We start from the raw sequence: 24,542 nt of genomic DNA on the forward strand, positions 1-24,542 counted from the left end.
GAAAAAAGTAGCATTTCCATGCACACCTAATGATATAAAAGATCTCTTTAGATTTGGCTGAGAAGACCTTACAGCTTTGCATCTTACATAGCTATCTGAGACCTGTGACATGTAATGTCATACACTATGTTAAAGCCTTTACTATACAGAACCTTTCTGCACTGATACAAAGGCATTCATATTGGAACTGGCAATTTTTATATCCCAAAGTTTCATGAGGCTGTTAGAAAAAGTTCTAGAAAAAATACTCTCAGTTTATCATCTGAATTACAATACTACATACCATACTACGAAAACATCTTACACGCACTTTCTAAAGCCAAACTTTAAATGAGTTTTCTTTTACTTTAATGACTATTTTTTTATACCTCAGTTTTGTCTTATTTTAATTCTCAGAAATAAGAAGGTACCTTCAAAGTCCCCATCTCTGGCTTTTGCTGCAAGTTCTGAAGATGATATACTTTCTTGACATAAAGCACAGTCTTCCAATGCTGCATTCCTTAAACCCTGATTAACTGCAAAAGAAACCAAAAAGTACTTGAATTCTTATTTTTCCAGTTTGCACTAAAATGTTCATGTTAGGATTTCTAGGATTAGATTACAGTAGCATCTACATGTACCTTCTTATACTTCTTGCCTTTTCTTTGCCTTGGCACAAACAGTAATTTAAAAGTATCCTCTATTCTTTTTTGGAATGACAACAGAAATGAAAGACAATGTTATCACAGGACATCTAGTCCTCTCTTCCAGCAGTTTAGCTGCATCCTATATTTTATTTCCCAGTTCCTTACTTGGAACCTTCACAAAGAAATAGATTATGAGGACAGCCAGAGATTCCCTAGGTGAATAGTGCACATCAAATCACATAAATCAAGGAGAAACTTCATCCCATAATTTTGGTTATGCTTACTTTTGCCAACAAATTGTCCTTTTTTTTTTTTTTGGTAATAGTTCATCCATTAGAAATTATTCCAATTAAGTACTGTTGACTACCATATATTTCCTAGTGATAATTTTTTCCCAACTCCAGTTTCTTCATTGCTTTTATTTGAATGTTCTATGTTTTATTTGAATGCTCTTTGATCCTCTCATTAACAATTCAGTCCAAACCCTTTTTTTCTTGACCATGAAAAAACAGCCTCTTTTCATAGCAAAAAATCCTGCCACCATAAAAGGCTGGGTAAGTTTCAACCACAAGCAATAGAGGACCATAATGTATGTTGTGCATCATTCCACTGCAGGGTTGAGTTGGATTGGAGTTTTTTCTGCTAATTTTAACCAACTTTTATCTTAGCATTTCATGTAAAACCTCTAGGAAAACAGAAATTATCAATGCTTTTAAATGAAACAGGGAGAAGGGGAAAGGAAAAGTTTTCAATCATGAGGAAAGGGAGAAAAACAAGAGCTCTGATTGCCTTCAGATGCTAGGAGGTCTAATAACAACAAAGAACAAAGGTAATTGCAGTCTTGCTGGGATGACATGGCTATTTTTAGGTGAGTTAGCAGACTTTCCTCTTCAAAAAAGAAACAAATAAAATGGTGATACAGAAAAAAAAAGCTAGAAAAATTTTTCCTGTATTGGCTCATAATCTAGTTCTGGTTCCTTTATCTTAATTACCTGGAAATCAAAGTGGACATTTTTCTATTTTGAAGGCAAATTCAGCATTCACCAGTTAAGATGCCATTTTTACAAGACAGGCCAGATTTCAGCATCTTCAAAACATACTTGTCTTGGTAAACTAAACTGTGTCCATTGTGAAATAATACCTGGAAAACCCCAAAACCATAAAGCCCAAACTCTGCATACATTATATTATGACCATACTGGCTAGAAACACTGGTCCATTATCCATATAGATATGGAAATTTGCAGAAGCACTCTGAAAGCCTTAACTTTTTTAAAATTTGCTTTAGGACATACGCCTATGTACATATACTTCTACTGACTTCATCTTGTTTACAGTCTACTTCCATGACTTAAGCTTAGGTCAAATGACTGTGCAGTGAGCCCTGTTAGAAATTTAACAAAATGTTAAGGAAATTTTGCCAAATAGTTCATGGACCCACATGCAGCTACTAGCAGAAATTTATGATAGAAAAGAACTATTTAAATCTCTTCACCTTTCTTTTGCTTCTCCTTGTCTTCTGTTTCAGGTTTGGTTGCCATAACTTCAAATAAGGTCTTTAAGATACTTCTCAGATCACTAGCATAGTTTGTCTGCAGTTGGTCAGCAACACCTAGGAGTTTGAAAAAAAGGATGGAACTATTACTAGACTATTACTATTCACCAATTACTTAAATTTACGTATTGCTCTTTGTAATTGCCTCATATTTCTTCTTGAGGGGATTACTTGCTTATGTTAGTGATAAAAATTGCACATTTAATTAAACTAAATTACCATAATACCAAATCATGTTCTGGCCTTTATATTACCTGCAATTTGGTTTATATATTTTTCTTGTGCTTTTGGCAGAGAGAGAGAGATTCCGTTCATATCAATACATAACTGCTGGATCAGATTTTGTCCCTTTAAGACATAGAGCATCACCAAGAAAAAGGAAGCGCTACAAAATCGAACCTGTTGCGTGGCCAAACTCTTCATCACTATAGGTCTAAGATGTCTGCATTCTTTGATTCTGGAACTTGGTCTCCCTCAGACAACAGACCTCGCTAGACCAGTCTGCAACTTCGGCCCAAAACCAGTCTTTCGGCTATGTCATCTGTAGTCCGTTCTACTACCCTGTATCTTTGTGCATGTCAGAGAAAATAGTGAATAAGACTTACTTTCAGAACAAAAAGACACTCTCATACCTGAGATACAGACAAAAAGCCGGTGAATAAGATCATTGCTGCCATGAAATCTGGATCTGATCTTTTCTCTGGTGGCAATTTTAGCAGCCTGCAAAGCAAGCTGAATTTCTTCCTGATCAATGTCATCAGATGAACAAGAACTCGTCATTAAACTGCTAGTGGAGAAAAAAATATAAAGAAATAGTACTGTAAATCTTCATTTGGTTGTTCAGTAAATTGTAAAGGATTTATTACTCAAGCAATACTCTAGAGCAAAACAGAATAATTGCTGTAAATTCTTGTTGAAGTTAATCAACAGGCAATCAATCACCATAGTGTTTGATTTTCACTTTGTGCCATAGCTGCAGAACAACTTTTGAGTAGAAAATTATTTGTCTGTATTTTATTGTATTCCCCTTTACTGTTACAAAGTGTTGTGCCATTTTTCACATTAGCTTCCATTAAAAGCGCAGTCCTAAGACCATAACTGCAACAAAAACCCGAAAGGGGAATATCAGTCTGAAAATGAGTAGGTCAGTTCTGCAGTCAACTTAGAAATTAATGTAGAAGTTAACTTGAAAAAAATTTCTGAATTAAAATAGTGAGAGTCACTAGAATCCAGATATTACAGAAAAAATGGAAAGAAAGGTGATAAAATACAATTTGCATAGTAGAGCTAGATTACTCCCCTGATTGCTGAATGTCAAACTGTTGCAACAGAATGGCTCATCAACACCAAAGAGATTAAGATGTGTCACCAAATATCTACTGGAGACTTAAACCTTCATTTAAAAAGCCATACAGAGGGTCGCTTGCCATTTACACCTCTTTGTAAGAGGGGGAAAGCTTGGAAAAAAAAAAACCAGAGTCCCCTAAGAAGTTTTAGTGGGAATCCAGCTTCTTCAAATATCTGGAGTTACCTAAACTATTTCTAAATCAAGGTGCATTCAGAAAAGAAATACAGAGGGAAAATGTAGCACTTCTCCCACAAAAAAAAAGATCCTCATTTGGGAGTAGAGCACGGGATGAAATTACACTGAAGCTTTAAGGATTCATTGTGTTGACTGGAAGACATGCCTTCTTACTCTATCGTATTCAGAGACAGAGGAACACAAAACAATTTTTCCCTCAGATAGAAAAGAAATTCATCTCACCAACAACTATGAAAAAGTAGAATGTTTTACTTCTAACTCTATTTTGGCTGTACAAAACTCCAGCATTCTTTACTATACAGACAACCACCACGCTAAAAAAAAAAAAACAAAAAACAAAGTATGTTATTGGTAGATACATAGCACGATGAAGGAAATAATTTCTGGTACTATTTGAGTTCAGCCTGTTTTTATTAGGTGCTTATGCATTCACCACCTTGCAGATTCAGTCCCTATGACAGTATGCATCAACAGTTATTGCAGGTAAGACACATAGGTAACATTTACAGAAATAATATGAAAATAATTATAATCAAAGTTTTGTGGGATATGATTTTGAAATTCTAATTGAGAGCTACAGAGGTAATTCTTAAAAATGCAAAAATAAATTTATTAGACCACACAATTTTCAAATCCCTAGTGAAAACAGAACTGAAAATAAATACATACTAGAGATTAGGTACTGATAGAAATATCAGTGGAAAATGGATAGTTTGGGTACCTTAACTGGCTTCCCATTACAAAGAGTAAAGACTAGGCTTGCAAGAATTTCATTTTTGTTTATATTTTTATCTATTGCTATTAGCAAAAGCATGTAAAAAGAAGTTACTTTTATGTTTACAGTTCCCCTCAGTGACACTGCTAACTAAATTTATTAAATATACTGAGAACCGAATGAGAATTCTCTCTCCCTCARTTTTTCCCTTGTTCTTCCATAGTGGATATACAATACACTTTCCACAATAGTGTGGAAAGGTCTGTGGTCATGACAGTGAAAAGGTCATGTATGATGGTGACTTATGAAGCAATAAACTGCTAAAGTTGGTAAGAGCCAGGAAGCGATCCCTGCTTCTCAACGGTATGCAGCTAAATCATTGCTCTATTTGCACAACTGTTCATATACCCAAATAAAGGGATTTCTGTTTGCTCCTAACTTGGCCAAAAAGGTTTACTTTTTTCCCCCCGTTTTTAAAAGAATTATCTCACAGTGATATACACATTTGCAGCATAAACTGCTCTTCAAGACAAGTATAGACCTAATGACTGGAACAAATACAGTTTGTTTATATAGTCTTATTACGGCGGTCTCCTTGGAACTCCCAAACTAAGCAAAAACCTAAGTGCAGGGGAAAGAAGAGCTAGAGATTGAAGGATAACTCCCCTCCCTCCAAGACACGGTTGAAGAAATGTTTAGGAGCAGGGTGTTAAGTGGGCAGAGAGCTGTGAAAACTGCCTTTCAAGAATAAAAAATACTTAATCCCTTACAGTTTTGGAGAAAGAAAGGTTTATTCCACCCTTCTGAACAAGTTCTAGCTCTAATAATAATGTTCACCATTGAAAGTCTCCTCCTAYGTCCAAGGGAAACGATTTTACCTACTGCTGGTCCAGATTATTCTATGCTAGATTTTGTGACGAGTCTTTAAGACCAGTAATGTCCCACCACAAGACTGGCTGTTTTTTTCATATGCAATCCCTAGCACAGAGCACATATGAACTGTTTTGGCATTGTGTGATGAAAGGTCAGCATGTATAAATACACACATTTATAACATACACTTAAATGCAGAGAGCCATACGCAAAATACAGTATCCATACAAACACATTCAGAAAAGAGTGTATTTTGTATTCAGGACTGCTGATGCCACTGCAAAGAGAAAAGCGAACATTCCAGAATAATTTAAACCTGGATCTAAGAATCGCTTCAGAATCAGAAAGAAACAATTACTCTGCCTTTACCAACAGGACCAAGTCAGATTTAGGCAGAAATGACTGTCAGAGAATGACTAATGACCATCTGTTCTTTACTTTAAAATATATTTTCTCTACAAGAATGTAACTACAAAATAAATAGTGTAGAGGCAGTGAGAAATACTGTAAGGACAGAAACAGAGCAATTAACCATTTCATGTAAATAGTCAGAAGAGCCAGCTTTTCTTATAACAGGGTATTCCAAACAGCAGTGAGTGCATCTATGCAAGTATTAAAGATTCTCTTGACTTTTAAACTGACATTATAGAAAACAAACCTGAATTTTGACCTGTAGAGTTCAACTTATTTGATGTCCAAATTATTCTTACAAACAAGCTGGTTTTGTAATTCTATAAGGAATACCACTTCTGCTTGATTATCTAACTCACATAATTTGGATGAAAATTCTCAGCTGATACCAGATGTGTAGGAAGCATTTTACTGACATCAAGAGATTATACTGGGATTTGGAAAGTTTCAGTGCCAGTACCTGCAGAATTGACTACCACTGCAGAATAAGCATAACCATACTTCAGTCCAAAGTAGTGAGAGAGGTTTCCTCATTTTTTTCAGCTTCTTGGTTGAAGAAAACCCTGCATTACCCAAGGAATTAGGTTGAAAAGAAAATAATAAACGTAGAGATAAGACCAAAATAAACATGGAATTACCCTTGCTAAATGTTTATCATATAAACAATGCTTATCATGTATTTATTTTTCATACTGTGAAAACACTGCAAAGTTATTATGTCTGAAGGTGAGTATCAAGAAGGAAGACTTTATGTCAAAGTTTGATTCCAAACAGTAAAACTGCTTATACATTATAAAGGAACAAATACCCTCTGGCAGATGCAATAAATCAGCTTTTTACCTGACTTGGCTAGCATTTACTTAATAATTTTAAATGACTCTTCATTTATCATGTTATAAGACTAGTTATCCTCTTTCAGCATTTAAATATGTATCTCTAGAAAGGACGTTTAGTCTTAAAGCTTGTCTGTGAAATTTAATTATCTACGAACAAACAAAACCCAGTGCTGTCACTGCATATATCATCACCTTTCACTTGTGGAACCAACATGCTTTACAGCTTTTAAGTTCCAAAGGATATCTATAGCCAGGTTAAGTAGTAGTATCTATACATAATGGAAAACAAGACTGTGGAACAAAAAGGTTACGACTGACATTTGCAGAAGTTGCCAGGCGTTTCACGTAACCATCTGTGATACCTTAGGCCTTGCGCTGAATGCTGCTGAGCATTGACACTCATCCAAAAAGACTAAGAGCAGCAAAGTCTCAAACTGAGCAATCAAAATCAATGGATTCAAAATTATTCCAAATTTAAATCTGCTACATTTGGCCTCAGATATAGTCAGTGACATTAGAAATCTGTAGCTACTCACGGATGTTTTCTTCTGAATTTGTCTAGAAGCATTTGTTTCATTAAACCTGAAATCTTATTGAATTGAATGCAGAATATACAAGATTCTCTCAAAGAAATTCCCATTAGTCACAAACTCCCAAGGCTGCATTAAATATAAAACAATAGCAAGTAAAACGAATTTAAAAGGTCACTGTATAGAATATACAAAGAAATCAACCGAATTATCCTGATTTCAAGAGAGTCACAAAAACTTCTAAAATGATTGGTTTTAGAAATCTTAGACTAAAAGCAACAGGTGGTCATGTCTAGCAAAGAAGAAAATCACCCCATATGTCTACTCTACTCTGTATGATGCAATAACATTACCAATTTCAAAAGGAAAGACCACCCTCTACATTTCTGATTTCAGGCAATGCCTTTAATCATGACTAATTTTCACGTACAGATCTCAGAAKATTGTTGGCAATGCTTTTAAATCAAGAGGGATCAAGTTCCAGTGAGACAAATTCATCCCAGCTAAGTGTCTAAGAGCAAAACACTTGTAAATTCTACAAGCAACATGACACATTTACTAGAAAAATGTCAATATAGAATTCAGGGACTTCCCTTACTCCATTTATACTATACAAATACCTGGGATATCAGTGGTTTCTATTCGCTTTTTCTGGAAATCTCCAGTAAACTGCACAAGCATAGGTAGAAGTAGCATGCAACATTAACTGCAAACTTAATTTAACTGCAAACCTTAGTGGACTGTATGTGTGCATTACTTCTGCGTACCTATACGAACATATGTCTACCAGTAGAAGTTCCCTTTTGCTGCTTGTTTCCCATACTATAAAGCAATCACGTTAGTAGTTTCATATAATCTTTTTCTACATAATCATTTCATTTCCCTGCCCCAAGAAAAATCCCAGAGTGGAGCACAGTTTCTTTGCTTACAGTTCCAAGCTCCTTTCTGCCAGCAGTCAGCCCAAATCTCTCTCAAGGCCACACTCTTACTGTTTCTGTAACTAACGTTTGGTGCCTTTTCTTCCTGCCTTTTCTTTTGCAGCACCTCTTTTTTTTTTGGTTACTCTCACAAGAAACGCAATAAACAGTGCGTAAATATCCCTTGGTTTCTAACATGTACCAGTGTTGATGATACGGTTGGGAGGAAACCTCCTATTATTTTATGTATTCAGTTAAATTAATGAAATTAATGCCTTCTTACAATTATTTTAAGTGAAGGGGGGGTGCACACTCAATTTTAGAATCATTCAAACCAAATTCAGAATATGTTTTCTTATTTGGGGAGTAGGACATAGTTATTTAATTAAGGACTATATTTTAATGAATGAGCCCAAAAGCTATATTTGATTGGACTAAGAAAAGCTTTAATTCAGAAATTTTTTAACTTTTTAATCATAATATTTTATTAGGTCAAGAGGATTTTTGTATACAATCTCTTAGATATTTTCTCTTTATTTTAAGAGAAAAGGATAAAGAAAAAAAATCTTACAATGTTTCCAGTTCCCAGGGTTTCAAAACTTGCAGATGCAGATCCCTCTAGCAGGAACAATTTAGCTAAGCACCACCGGAAGAAGTTGAACTCTACTACACTACACTGTTACCATTTTCATTACTAAAGCCCAGTTCCAGACACTTTAGGACACGTGCGAGAAGCCCCATCTGCTGTCAACCTTTTGAATTCCACAAGAGCAGAAGCATTTTTCATACACCGCAAGATTTGCAGAAGCCCCTTCTTAGCTTTTTTGCCCCAGCTGAAGCGGGGAAGAGGTTAAAATAAACAATTTGACTAATGATATTAGCCATATGTCCTAAGCGATATCTTTAATCAGGAAAACTTCCTTAGCATTAAAGACTATTAAGTTTGAAATCAATAGGAATGTCTGCTCCAGACCCTGGCAGCTTTGGCAGCTGCCCGCTCCGTTGGAAGAGCAGCTTCATGACTCCTTCCTCAGCCCTTCCCATCTCAGACTGCAGAGCTCTCTTTGTATGTCATGTTGGACTTCCAAAAAACACAGGTGTTGAAGCAGCATGTTGCTAAATTACTGTAAGAAACTCTTCTTGGATAACTGTGCTATGGCAATGCCATGCTGGCTTATTCAAACTCATTGCCACACTGGCTTGTCTTTTCAGAAGAATGGAAAAATTCTCTGCTCCGAGCAGAAATTAAATAAAACAACACCGCAAGTCCAAGAATTACCAACTTCCTTTGACATAGCTATTTTGTTCATTATAGATAAAATTTCTATAAATATAAATATGAACAAATAACTTAAAGCATTATTAATCAATGAGGCTGCTTTCTTACCATCGAGTTGAATGTCAGACACTTGCAAGGCACCATATTTACTGTATTTCTTAAAATTAAAACTAAAAAGGGGTAAAATTTGCCAGACAAAGGATATTGGAAAATTCAAGAAAAAATATAAATGAAAATATAACAAAGTAGAATTGCTTAGGTTCTATTAAGATTTTCTCCATTCCATCATGACATTGTTATCTTCTAATACTTTCTTGTAATCAAACACACATTTAAAGCTCTCAGAAACATTCTGTCATGCTGCAAAATAAATAATATGAGATTAGAGCACAGAAACACACTTGAAAAATAATCTCAAACTGGAAAAACTGAAAGTGAAAACCAGAAACAGTTAAGAAGTTAGGAAGGAATGGTATATAATGCCAGCTCTAGCATCTAATAAGGGAATAGAAACATCTCAGTCCCAGCTTTAATCACTTATCCTCAAACCAGAAGAACCTGATACAGGATGGATAGAACCTGGATACCTGATGCAGGATACAAAACCTTCCAAGGGGAAGGAGGCATTTCATACAGCTCCTCAATGTTCTTTGTGTTATTCAAGAAGCTATACTGTATAGTATAATAAAAAGTGAATTAATTTAACATCCAACTCCATTAAAAGCTCTCTTGAGTTGCAGCTCCTGTGTGTGGCAGGCACAGTGATGGAGAAGCAGCACTGAAAACCATTTTTCACCAAGAGGAACTCTGAGGGCTAGGGAAGTTCATTAGTACATTTTTGTGTGGCCTCCATGAGTTCCTTCAAAAAGTAATACAAAACAATCAGCTGAAGCATTAAAACATCTTAGGGTCTGGGAGAATCCCCCAGGAATTCTGTATCCAGCCATGGGAGTCAAAGTTGAGAAAGACTAATTAAACGACTAAGTGGAACCTTAAAATTTTAATTAGAAAAGGAAGCTTTCTCTTCAGTTTTCAACTACAATGCTGTTGTAAGTAGGAAGAAATCTTTTTCTTAAACATAATTGTGCTTTTACAACATATCTTGGTTATAGGCATTGCAAGAACTCTGCAAAACTGTGATTTTAATTATTACACATAATCTCAAAACCCCTAAACATGCTACTGTAAGGTTTTGGGGAAAAAAAAACTGTAGAATAAAATCAAATTTCTGAAAGCTGTTAAATTTGTGCTACTAGTAGCATAGGGAACACCAAGTGACATTCAACAACAGATTTTACACATCCTTAAAATGAACATAATTATAAATGTGACCAAATTACTAAAAATGAAAATCAGAAGTGAGCTACGTAGACAAAATAACACTAACTGATTACTATCACTCTCTGTCAGTCTCATGCCAGATGATATGCCAGCTAGGATACTGCCCCAAAATGGTGTCTTCTAGAGTGCCGAGCAATTTTGCTGGAACAAATTTACTGCCTCTGCCACTGATTCTAGCCAGCTTAATGTATTGTCGTATTTCACTTAATTTACATAGAGAGGAACACATTTTATATTTAATTTACTTCAACCATATTAGAYGTTTTAACTCTCTAAATACAAAGTTCACGGTTTAAATAGGGAAAGACCAAAGTTTCACCTTCCCACTGTAATAAGCACTTATTAACAAGTAGTTCACACAAGACACTTGGGTCCTTGAGGAAAAAAAAAAAAAAGCCTACATCAGTCACTTGTTACTGAACACAAAGCCATGCATATAATATATATGCTATAGATAGATAGATAGATTGATTATATCCATACAGTCTATCTGGAAATTTTACCTTGTGACATTTTCTAAAGGGGAACACAATAGTTTACAAAATACTGCACCATTTGGAGATATATTTTTTGTCTTGCAGGCTCAGCTGTAAGCTCCTGAAAACTGGTACCGAAGAACAAGTGAGGCACGAACACATCAAGAAGAATCCTGCTGGTGAAGAACCATAGACAGCTGCTTTAGTCACATACGTCTAGTTGACTAAAATCATAAGCAAAAGCTGACAGACCTTATCAACACTGACTTTTTTTTTTGCTGGTACTGCTCAGCTGGTTGTTGGGGCAAAGGATGTAGCAGAAAAGCAAAAAGCTTCTACGCTGCAGCCTGTTTATGATGGTCTCTATYAATATGCATATTAATTGCTCTCACACCACTTGAGTGACAGAGCTCAACAAAACAGCATAGACTCACAATGACTAAAACATATATAGGCAGTCTGCAGTTCAAAATCATCAGGCAGCATCTATTTTAGATGTCATGCTGATTTTTCTCAAGGTATAACACCCTTTTCTCTTCCTGCAGCTCTTCTCACTGAGCTCTGTTTCCATGATTCCAGTATAGTACATGCAAAGCAATTACACCAGCCTTTTTGCAATTATCAGCCTTCTTTCCGTAAAGAGCAGCTCTACAGAGAAAGGGGAAAGAAAACTGTAAACAGTAATGCATTGGCCAAAACAAAAATGATGGTACCAAACATTAATGAAGAATTAAACTGTTGTYTTGTATAGCTTAAACAAATCTGACCAGGATAACGGTAAAACGGCAGGAGAGAAGATTCAGGACACATCTGACCAGGTAGGCTGTTACCTGATCACCCAGCAAAGCCATCACTGGCACATTTGGTGTCCTCCACACTATTCAGTTCCCAGGAGTAGCTGTGATTCATTTATAAAACTGGTGGGCATATAACCTGTGCCATAGCACTGACAGCACAGATCAACGGATAGCGCTGGACTATGACATGAAAGAACTGATCTCTATTCCTCGTACAGTTAAAGAGTCCTGCTGGGTAACTGAGTTACTCTTCCTTCTTGCATCCCCTGTGAAGCACCAAGTTCTAACGATGAAAAGCACAGTATAAAACCCGTTTTTGTATGAAACTGTTCACCCACAAGAACTGACTGGCAAGGTAGCTTCAACAGTCTCTTCCAGAACACCCTCTATTTTCGAAGCAGACAATCAACATTTCACCTCTTTCTCTTTTACATACTAAGAGACAGCTTTCTTCTCCTTCTTTCACATGTGTGTGTTTAAACTAACAGGGATCTATTCAAAATATGTTAGACAGCAAGCTATTCCTGCAGCTGTATCCAGCAGCCAATGAGCCAGCGATCAGCTCACACACAGGCAGATGCAGATATTCTAGCAGAACTAGCACGATAAATAACCCACTCTAACTGCTGGCAGAACCTCACTGCTTTGGCACAGGCTCAAGTCACAGTACACTTTAGATACTTTCTTTTGCAGACTGTAGTTAATATAGGCTAAAATTTCACCACTAATTTTTCTAAATGCCTAAAATTGTAGAAAAAATACTGCAAAATGCAGGCATTTAAACAGAATGACAAAAAAAAGCTTGCTAGCTGGGAAAGGCATCTATTATACCATTAAAGTTACTATTTAAAGTTATTATTTACAGTTAAACTTATTATTCTTTAGTTCATCATGATCTTAAAATGAAGATGTAGGCTTTACAATGTTCCTTAGGCAGGCAAAAGCCTGAATACAGATTCATGAATATTTCTTCTTCCCTTATATCATCTTAGACAAAAAAACTCCAATGAGGCTTGAAATCAGCTCATCGTAACCACCTTGTTCTTCTGCTCTCACACTCTTCATTGCCAAAACAATGTTTTTTATGCCATTTTYCAGTGCCAGTCTTTCAAAGCACTTAAGTTCCTACATGGCTTTAAGCACATCAAATCATCTCATTCAGTTAGCATACGAACAGTCTTCATTTCAGTTTCAACCCAAATTACTGGCTCTGTCAGGATCTTGCCCAATAATATTCATGCATGTTGAAAGCTGAGGGACAAAGAGATTCCTGAAAATACAGTCAAATTTTAAAAGCTACTGTTCTTCATACAGAAATAAAGAAACTACATCTGACATTGCAATGGACAAAGTAGCAGCATTATATTTTATTGCTTTATCTGCCCATTTATAATTCAATAAAATTATATTTATATTAAAAATTGTTCTAAAAACCATATTTATAAAAAGATATCTGTAAAAGGAAAAAACAAATGGACTGTTTTCTGGAGTTAATAAAAAAAAATGGACCAGTTGCTGCTTCCCTGCTACAGTTACAAACATCTCAACTCCACTTGAGGCAGTGGTATTATTCCACATTCACTTTGACTCTTGCGAGTCTGTATAAAAATCCAGTTTCTCTGAAGCCTTCTGAAATAAATGGAAAACATTTACTCTTCACTGATAAAGCTAACTACTAATATGGTCATCTCAAATCTGAATACTGCTTAATGAACATTTTGCAAAAAAACAGCTTCCAAACAGGGCTGAACATTCAACTTCTTGACAATCAGATCTCTAGAATTAGAAGAACCTTCTACACAGATCAGCTACCAATGAAATAATCAAACTTCCCTTAGCAAATCCACTTTACAGTCCTCTATATCATCTTTTCAAAGTGACTGTGCTCTAGAAACTTCCAGCAAAGTTTTAAAATGTGTTTTTCAAATCACCGCGTGAGCACAATCAGTGCTCAAAGTATATAATCACAGTTCTGATTTAAGCCTGGAAATCTTTGGCCCAGATGAGTTTCAACAAACTAGACACTCAGCTGAGGTTTCTGCTTTTCTCCATTGACTAAACAGGGAACCTAGAGCAAAAAGACCCCTCATTTAGATATATCAGGCACCTGAAGTTAGGATGGATGAATCTAGCACTGGTTGATGATAGAACAAGTCTAAGGCAGTAAATCATGTGCTGATTTGAAGCAGTTCTCTTTAACAAGACCCTGCAGTCCCAAGAGCTCTTCTCTCTCAGTAAAAACCAAAATGGCAAACAATGACATGTGGCAGAAAGTGTTCTCTGAGATGCAAGGAGGGGGAATTTTCTCCCAGTTCTCCATTTGGAAAACAAGAAATGTGTATGCATGTAGAATTCCATCTATACTATAATCCATTGTTTCAAAACCATTAAATCTGTGCTAGATTCAGCCTCAGTATTGCTTATCTACTTTAATTTGCAATGATTATTATAACAGCCCAAAGCAATTGCTTATGACTCACAGGAGGTTGAAAGGCCAAAAGGCGGCATTTTAAGAATTCTATGTTCAGTTAATTATTCTTCAGATAAAATTGCAAATGTTACATTTAAATTTCTAATTTTTGTTATTAAGATTACAAATGAAAGCAACAAGAAATAAAGAGACAAAAATGCTACAATGCCATATTTCAGAGAAGAAAGGAAAAAAATATCAGGAAAACAGGTATTATTTTGAAATGCACATAACATCACGGAGAATTTAGTTATTTCAGAAAAGAACATTTTGTAGAGATATTTGCAAGGGACATTCTTGTCCACTATATTTTCCAAGGAAAGCCAAGCTCCTACTCAAAGACCTTGGAGTTGTGGTAGACAAATGATAAAACTCTAGAGAAGTTGGTTAAAAGCTAAAAGAAAACTCTTTAGATAATAAAAGATAAAAGGGCAGAGGAATACCTTAAAAAACAAACATATTCTAAATTGTAATACAAACAGATGTACTGAGAGGATGCAGAGCCAAATATTATATACGTATGCACACAGCTCTAGAAAGCTGCTTCACTGAACCAGTCAGACTTTTGAGCTTTTTTTTTTTTTTTTTAAACTATGTAGTATAGATGTTTCAAAGGGGAGGGGTGCTCATATCAGTATAGTTAAGCAGGCACTTAAATGTTTTATTGGACCATAAACTACATGAGCTAGATCTCCAGTAATGTTAATCAGATATAGAATAACAGGCAGCTTAGATTTCTTAAAAATGACACTCAGGAATGATGCAGTGAAAAAGTTTAGTTGGCAAAAGCACAAAACACATGCAAATACAGCCTTATAAATCAAACACTCAAAAAAAATCTGAAAAGAGGAAAGAGATCTAATTTGCTTAAGCATCAAGATATTTTAATACAGTGGCATGTACAATACTAACATAGGAAAGGATTAAAGAAAGGCCTGGAAAAAAGGTCATGCACCTCACAAAGACTTATTTACTCTCACTGCTCCAGTAATACCTGACGAGCAGCTGAGGTTTCCTCTAACTGCCCATTCCGACAGCCGTGGGGGAAACAGGGTTTTTTGATGTCTGAGTATTTAGCAGAGGGCAACTGTTGCACACAGCAATATTATTTTTTGTTCAAAGAACACTCAAAAGTGAATGTATTTCAAAATTAAAACCACAAAAAATAGTTTTAATTGCCTCTTTCTGAGAAAAGATGTAGGCTGTCAAAAATGCCCTTATTTGCCTTTTAAAAATATGGAAATCATTAGAAAGATTGAGCCTAAAGATGGGCACATCCTAAAAAAACAAAAAACAAAAAAACCCCAGACATTATATGTAACACTACTTCTGCCATTATTAGAAAAGACCATTTGCCTTCTCTTTCAATCCCCAAACCTGTACAAACTTCTGAATTCCTGAGCTAAAGTGCTGGATACAGATACAGAGATGAAAGAGGGAGGACAAGGAGGAGTGGAAGAAGATCTAAAACTACCTTGACTGAAATTGTATCTATCAGGGTAATAATGTTTCTGTGCATATATTAAAAAATGCGAAAGAACTATTTTAGTAACATTTTTCTGCTGCAAAATTTATTCCTCTATTAAGTACTCAGAGCATAATTAATTGTGAAGTTAAAACTCTCATGCGGGTTTAGAGGGTGAGAATATAAACTAGTATTCTTAACAATTTTGGCATACAACACTGTGGAAATTACATTAWGGTTAATTGGGATGCTTCCCTTATTTTACTAAGCTGAAATGAAATGGCAATATGGTATCTAGAAAGCCAAGTCCTAGCTATGTACAAGCATTCAGTACATTTTAAGCTAAAGTCTGAAGTCTCTCTTGAAGAAATGCTAAACGGACAAACAAAAGTGAGATCACTGACATATCATATAATTCATTGCTATATACATCAAAACTTTTCTGTAAATAGTTGACTTTCAATTGTAACAGCACTGAAGAAAACTGCGAGAGAAAAAAAAAGCATCTGCTGTTCAAAAGGAAGAATAATCAGAAGTGTTGCTGTCACTTGTTTGTTAATTCAATGAAAATTTGTAACCAACCATAACCCAATGCAATTAGTCAAATCTGACTATGAAGGGATGTTATTACCTCAGAGCGTATATGCTGGAGAGACTACATGTAGTGACAGAAACACTCTCATAGTCACTGCTGGAGATGGAGCTGAGGGGGGAATCACGTAAGCCATCCTGAGAACTGAAAAAACATATGGAAACAAAATGAACCGCTGAAGAGAACAAAGGTAAAAACAGAGCACTGTGATAACTCATGGATTGTAAACTATCATACAGAAGTAAGAGTAAATTGACAGTTACATTTTTGTTCTTTAGGAAATAATACATATCTATTTTATATTACCACCAAAAGGACAGACAATTTGGCAAAATCAATGGGCACATGCCTTATAAAAATCTTCAATTTAAGTCATAACATACAGTTAAAACATTCAGGAAAGGATCAAAAGGTCTTACGATTGCATAGGGTATAGATGGAATAGTGTGCCCCATGCAGTTAAGTGTGGCCTAATTTTATAACAAAGACATAAGATCACTGGAAATTCATAAAATCACTATGTGCTTCAGGCCTAGACAGCCTAAAAAAATAAACTTCAAGAACTTCTGAAATATCATGACAAATTTGATCCAAGTTTCCACAGAATGAGGATGAGAAGGAGAAAGTCCACAAGACAGCAGAAAGCAGACTGTTCAGCAAAAGAAAGGGGGATAATACAGCAACCCCCTGATTTGACCAGTCCCTGCAATGCCATGCATATTCCTCAGATGTGCGCCTTAGGCCAGCCATGAAGTAGCAATCCCATGGCAAACCACCGACACTTCGTTAGAGCAAATCTACTGGCTACTAAATAAAATGAATAATTTAAATGAATGGTTATCAACTTTTCCCTGTCATCCCTGGGCTAATGCAAATAGCATCTTTAAATATTACATCATTTTAGATCCTACATCATATTATCAACATAAATTAGGATTAGAAGATTAAAAATAGTTTCATAAGCACTACAGACCTGTCTCGGAGAGACCAATTTTTAATGTTTCAGTAACAATTTACTGCTCAGCTACTGGAAATTCCACAGGCTGAAGAAAAATTATAATAGGAAAAAATGGAATCTTGAGCAAATATATGAAAATTGTGCTGGTTCTAGGCAGTGCAGAAGAATCACTAGAGCCTGCTGAACTGAAGTGTTCAGTCAGTGGAAATCTTTGGACAATGCAGAGAGAAACCTAAGAAATATTTTTAGTTAAAAGAAATTTAATTATTTAGATTAGGATTTTTTTTTTTAATCTTACTCCTCTATGACTACTAGTAGATTTCTTACACTATTCTGATTTGAAAGAGAATGTTGGCTACATATTCAAACAAGCTATGTTTCAAATCCTTTTCCTCTACCAAATTTACTATTGTAGCTATTTTTGTGGCTAGAAGTCTGGAAGAACACTTGAGGGGAATTTTCCAAAGTGGTCTATGGAAGGTATGTGCTCTAATCCCTTTAAGAAATAACAGGATTTGTTTGCATACCTCCTACTCATCACTTTGAAAATATATTACTTCATATTCCTCATTTTTGATTTCCAATTTGAAAATAAATCCTATGTGTTTAGCTGGAAAACAAATCCCAAGTGTTATGTTTTAGTTGAAAGAAGAGCTGTCGCAGTTGGAAAATAATTTATCGGACTTGAACAAAAATCTATTTAACTTTCATTCATTTTATATAATTTCCCTTGACAATTCTGCTCATTATGATGAGATACGTGCATTTAAACAAAGGCTTGCTCTTTTATAGCTCATCACCTTTACCTGTCCAACTTTGCAATATGGTCAGGCTACTAATATGTACTTTTACTGTGTTTTATGGCAGTTAAATGATGTAAAAAAAAAAATTAAAGTGCGATTTCACAGCATGATTGAGCAGAAGAAACTGTTGCACAAAGATGAAATTTATTGTTCAAAACAAAATAATCTTTGAACAGCAGAACCAGGCAGTAAGAACAACCAGCAAACTCAGCTTTTTCTTTCATTGCTGCCACCCCTTACTCCTTTCCCCCAGTTTCCAGTTTGGTTCCTAACAATCCTGCAAGCTGACCTGGGCAGTAACACTTGTTCTGAGATTTAAGGTCTCACGCTTGCTGTCCTTCAGTGCTTCTGTTAAGCTCTCCCTGATATATTTGAAATCTAGTCAAAACGTCTGTTACCAATGGTACACAAAACAAAATCATGAGACTATTTAAGAATATAAAATCAATTTATTTTCTTGGGTTCTGTTTTGAGAATTTGAGCTTTCCAGCTCTTTCTAACAACTAAAAGGGCCGGAACTTTCCCTACGCACGAAGAAGTCAAAGTTCTCATACAATTTTGGGAGCTAAATGCTCTAGGCTAAAAAAGAAAAAAACCTGTCTCTCTCGTTAAGAGCGGGTGACATTTAGCAACATTGTCGCAAGTCACAAAATCACTTTCTATCCTGAGCTGCTGTTGTGGAGTGTGCAGTACCAGTTAGAAAACACAAATATAAAGATGGCACATAAWGTGCTGGATCTTAATGGTAAGTAAACCTGAGAACTACCCTCAGGATATTCTTGGGCAGTCATTGAAAATGAACAGAAAAGACACCCCCAAACTTGTTCACCATCAAAATATATTTTACCTGAACCAAGTGCTAGCAGATAGTGATCTCCTGCTGACCGCTTAATGGCATTTTCCTTGCCTCTGTCATGTTGAGCCATAGCACGCTCTTTGGGCTATTAGAGGAGTTTATACAGTACTGTTTTCAGATGATGTGAAAGTAGAAACCCTTTCAACATGAGCTTCAGAACTAGCGCGCTGCACTGATACTGCTTGCAACAGCCTTCCTACCCTTAGGCAGTACCTAACGTGCCCTGAACAAAACATCACTTCACTGTTCTTAGTTCATGTGGGCAGAGCGAAGGGTCCTCTCTCCTTGTGCTGTGGAAAGCCACGTTCGGTAAATTCCACGCTGCACCGATTCGAGTGCAAAGTGCTACATACACTGCAATTATCCCAGCCTCCACGAAAAGTCTGGAGTCGGTGAAAGATGGACCTGGCTTCAGAACAAAGTCCCTTAAACAGTTCAAGCAGCTGACAGCATAGACAAACTAAAGCATCAAAGGGGATAGACACATCCTATATTTTACCAGCCGTAAAAATAAATAGAGGTGTAGTCTGGTGACACCTGAAGTAAAATATTCTGTCCACCCCAATTACTAAGGCCTACACAAGAGAATATCTTTGATTGYTGATCGAAGAAAATCTTTGATTGTCTTCTCATACACATGAAGAAACACCGCATAATCCCTGCCCATCAAACAGCTTCCCTCACTCATTAAAAAGGGCTGATGTTGAGATCTTAAGGCAGACTCTCGGCTGACATGAGTTGCTATCACTCCTTGAGGTTAATGGCGTAAAACCAATTTACATTACCCAAAGATCTCAATCCTACTTTTCTTTTAATGTTCTTGGATGTTCTCTGACCAGCTTATACACATCATCTGAGTCCTCTCTCACCTGTAAGCAGTTACTATTTGCATAACTTTTCATCTCTTTAAGCTTTTTCTTAAAAACATTTGCCATTCTTAACACCTTCTTAAATGCCTTTTTTTCCCACTACTTCATCTCTTGATGCACGAATCTGTATAATAGGCCAGGTCATCCACATGCCATAGGCCATGAGCCATCCACAGCTTTCAGCATTAGAAATGAAGCTCGTCAGTAATCATTTGGTAATGCAACCTGTTTGGACTTGCTGTATATAGACCTCACTTACAGAGGTCATGGTATTATACTAAAGGATATATAGTTTAGACAATTGTAAAAAACGTTCTCACTCCTGTGCACCAAGATAGATTGAACTTTGCCACCAGAAATTTATTTCTGGTTCATATTCAGACTGTTAACTCTTCAGGGTAAGAAATTCTGTTTGTTTAGTGCCAAGAAATGTGAATCCAGTAACGACGAGAATTCTGTTTTACACCTTCTCAGTGTTACACTATTTAGCCTAAAAAAATTTTTTTTGAAGACTCTTGACCTACTCGCCACATTCTTAGTTAGTATACACACAATTCAGGATATATTTTTACATAATATTCTTTTCATCAGTGCCTGAAGATTCACTCTGCACTTCTAGGATGCTGGTAGCTCCTGAGGTGAACTGACCTGCTTTTCCCAACACATGGTTCCTCTTATCAGCTGCTGCTAGCTAAGCACCTCTTCATTAGCACTGTTGCAATACGAGAACTTACGCACAGACAGGCACATTTTATAGCAGGCATCAGCACAAACAAAGCAGCTAATCCTTTCTTCGCACATGCAACCTAAACTTCACTGCATCTCATCCTCATTTGAGATTAATGCCATATTACATTGGGCTTCCCCCATCATGGGATTCACAGGACTAGGCTTTAATAACCTAAGGTAGCACAAGTTCGTTTCACTCATGAGGTCCTAAAAGCCTACAAGGCTATTTTTAAAATGCCATTCTAGCGTGGAATAAAATCTGCATTCAAACTCAAAGAATTAGGATTCTCCAGAGTTTTTGATAAAACTAAAGAATCAAGATTTGAGAGAACAAGGCAAAGTCACATGGGCTGATATGGCTGCTTCTTTTAATGGAATATTGGCAAACTGAATCAGTGAACCAGCTGTTCTTGGGTTATTTTTGGTAGATATTATAAGCAAAAAAAAAATAAAATCAATGACACTTTTATCCTTGTTTGTATGGCTCTTTTCTATCAGAATGTGTTTCCAGACTCTTAGGCTTAATTAAAACTCTCTCATTGTTTCATGGGATAGTTTCTTCATGGATTGTATTACTTCTGTTACAACTGCATTCCAAGTTACATTAACTAATTGGCACAGATCTTTTCATCTTAGTCTATCTCACACAACATGTGAGCTAACTCTAAAGCCTCATGTGTCAACTATACCAAATCCACTCAGATAAGTGGCTTATAAAACACTGACACCTTTTATTTGTATCATAAGACTTGATAACAGCAGTTGTATTATCAGATACTACATAAAATAAGTGTTCAACAGACAACGTCAAAAATTGTCACTTTTAATTTTAAACTTGCAGTGTTTAAAAAAGGGGGGGGGGGAAGGGGTGAAAAAACTCATTTGGACCAAATCTGAATTTGACTGATTGCACAAATAAAAGATTATACAATAAAGAAAGAGAATACCAGAAGAGGAACAGAGGAAATTCAATCAACTGTTCAATAGCCAGGTAAATGTTTGCTTAAGGAAAGTTTTGCAATTGAAGGGCAGATATTTTATTCCCAATCAACTACTATTTCCTTCTTGCTGTTAGCTACACTGATGAGAAATTTTCTTACTCTTCAATAGCTGGTTAAAAAACTAATCAATACAAGATGGATAAACAGACATGTTTTCAGTTAAGTGAACATTAAGTGAGCTGTCCATTAATTCTTATGAAAAAGGCAACTTTGTCATGTGAAGAAAAGCATAGTTTTCTTAAGTCTAACTGTGATAGAAATGTTATAGGGAAAGCATGATTTTAAGACCTATTTAATCAAGTTAATTTGTATTGCAATATCGATTAATCTAGTTTTGGTTAAGGACCACTTACGGAATCAAAGTAAAACTAGAAAGGTCCTTTTTCAGTAAATGCCAGCCACCCCAAAATCAGAATGCCTGTTCTTCATGCAGTTATACAGGTGAAATGTGCACACACTTTGCAGTTTACATACTATTAACAAGTGAGAAAAATTAAATGTAGACATAAAAATCAAAATTAGAATCTAAGAGTGTAAAAAACAGCTGTTCATCTTTTTACAAAGAAATTCAAATATGATGAGGAAATGAAATTTTAAAAATATAATTTTAAATTTGTAGGCTAAGAAATTGCAATGCTAAGAAATGGGACAACTTGAATATCAAGCTGGAGAAGATTATTTTAATCATCTTATTGTAGGATTGCAATACAGAACAGCAAATAATAAAAGATGCTCTTCCAAGGATATGCATCATTCCTCCTCCTTAATTTGCAAAAGCATATGGCAAAATATTCTGTTTTTTAAGCCTCCACAAGTAAATGTGAACAGCACCAGCATCTAACAGCTGATGAAGGACACTTACAGCTTGCAGAAAGCGTGAACAAATTAAGTTCTCACTACCAGTTTCAGCTCCTTTTGCCAAGTCTCATGTGCACTGTAAAGGCTTCATTAAGAGTACACTCACCAAATAACAAATGAAGGCAAATGGCAAAAATTCTATATTTTAAGGTAGACTTAAYAGACCTGCAGGGGAAAGGAGAGAAACTACACTTAAGAACTGTAACAAGGTCAATACATAGATAAATGAACACACAACGGAAGCAGCCATTTAAGCCTAAAACATGAAAATGCTAGCAGTGCATGACAACATGAAAAAACCTGTCAAACTTCATAAAACATATAGAAGAATAAGCAGTTTCACAAGGATTCTTCAATTTTGGAAGGAGCAGAAAGCTAAGTATTTCCAAAACACCAACATAAATGTAATTTTTAATCTATATTTTTTTTTCTTGGAAAGAGCAAGAATACTGTGACAGAATGAGCATTTTAGAAATCTGTACAGCTTGCTTCCAGTTTAAAAAGAAGGAATACTAGATACAGATCTAAAGCATTTTTCTGGTGTTAACTTATGTCCTTCTTACCCCAAAATACCAAATGCTACTTTGCTCCATAATCTTTTTGTCTTCTGTATTGTTCTTCTTACATTATTTCCCCCCTTTACCAGTTTGCTTTTTGTTACATGATGGCCTTTATTTTGTAACACTGTCCCTAGCATCAGTCAGATACAGACTAAATTTTTGCTAGCACTTTTCTCATATTTGCATGACATTAATCCCGCTGCCCAAGACTCAAAGTGTCCTTTGTGTTTGATTTCTTCCAGAGACTTGCAAGCAAATAATGGATAAAGAGATAATAAATTAACAACTAGCAGCTCCAACTTAAAAAGCAAAGTCAGAAATACATGTCAACACACAAATTTTAAGTAGAAGAGTATTTTATGTGTACTTTAAACTTCACTGAACATTAACTTACCAACTGAGTAACTGAGGCTAGATCCTAAATATCTGGCTTCGCTGGGCATTTAGAATAACTATGCACTGTTGCAAAGCTCTGGATTAATTACAGTAAACCTGACCAGATCATTGAAAGTATACCTTCAAGTAATGTCACATTGCATAGTAAGAAAACAAAAAAAAGATTTACTGAAAAGAAACAGTTTATGTCATAATGTGCACATTTGATAGCTCCTTGATTCAGACAAGGGAAAGAAAATTTTCTTCTCTCAGTTGCTGACTTACAATAACTAGAAAGTAAATACATTTATCAATTTGATGAATGAGCATATCCTGCAGCTATTCCATGTATATTAGATTAYTTATTGTTCAAGCTAATGGGTCCATCATTCTGAAAATAATCTACTGTCTCAAACATTTCCCCTATGGTTAAGTTGGCTTGCACAAGCATGTAATAGGGAACAGTCACAGAAGTCTAATATGATCTTCCTATTTAAAAATACCATGGAAAAGCAGTGATTAGTCACCACACAGGCAGCATGAGTAAGAAAAGGTCCATGTTCTGTTTTGTAACTGAATTCTCTCTCTTCCCAATAACATGATTAGCGATTCACAGGCAATAACTAAATCTGTGTATACACACACATATTATATACATATACACACATTCATACACATATATAAAACCTAAAGACCCCAGGAGATGCGTCTTTGTCTCACACAAAATATTCTGAATGAATTAATCTCAGAACACTTCTAAATAAAGGAACAACAATTTAATAACAAAATACCTCCATTCTTAATTATTTCCCCACTTATGAAAAGATGGAATAGTACTTGCCAGTTAGTAACAGACACACTGAAGTCTAAACAATGAATACAGAGACAATTAATTATAATCAATAAAATAACTGTAGAAGAGACTATGGTGAAAATGGACAAAAAGAACATTAATATATTGAAAAAATATTCAAAAATACCCACCCAAGAATTTCAGAACTCAGTAGTGAAATAGATGAATTATTAACCTCTCATTTAGAACTCTCTTGATACCTGAAGTTTAAAGGTAGCAATCTCTAAAAATAAAAAAGACCCCAAGCAGATTCA

At 35.6% G+C, this 24,542-nt stretch overlaps 1 protein-coding gene across 11 annotated transcripts in view; it reads right to left on the reverse strand.

Moving 5' to 3' along the window:
* The window catches only part of ZFYVE28 (zinc finger FYVE-type containing 28), a 165,701-nt gene that overhangs the window by 14,714 nt on the left and 126,445 nt on the right, over positions 1-24,542 (reverse strand). For 6 of the 11 annotated variants that reach the window (XR_003253327.1, XR_003253328.1, XM_026064619.1 and 3 more), the window contains 4 exons: positions 16,466-16,570; positions 2,814-2,968; positions 2,122-2,238; positions 411-515 (listed from right to left, as the gene is read on the reverse strand). Coding sequence is in view for 8 of the 11 variants with exons in the window: in XM_026064619.1 (XP_025920404.1) it covers positions 411-515; positions 2,122-2,238; positions 2,814-2,968; positions 16,466-16,570 (482 nt within the window). In the remaining 3 variants the exon portion in view is untranslated. Of the gene's footprint in view, positions 1-410; positions 516-2,121; positions 2,239-2,580; positions 2,749-2,813; positions 2,969-10,270; positions 11,279-16,465; positions 16,571-24,542 lie in introns of those variants that run through there. The other 5 variants (XM_026064614.1, XR_003253329.1, XM_026064617.1 and 2 more) reach the window with 5 other exon arrangements.

Source organism: Apteryx rowi, unplaced genomic scaffold (genome assembly GCF_003343035.1).
Source record: "Apteryx rowi isolate R43461 unplaced genomic scaffold, aptRow1 scaffold_22, whole genome shotgun sequence".
NCBI lineage: Eukaryota > Metazoa > Chordata > Aves > Apterygiformes > Apterygidae > Apteryx > Apteryx rowi.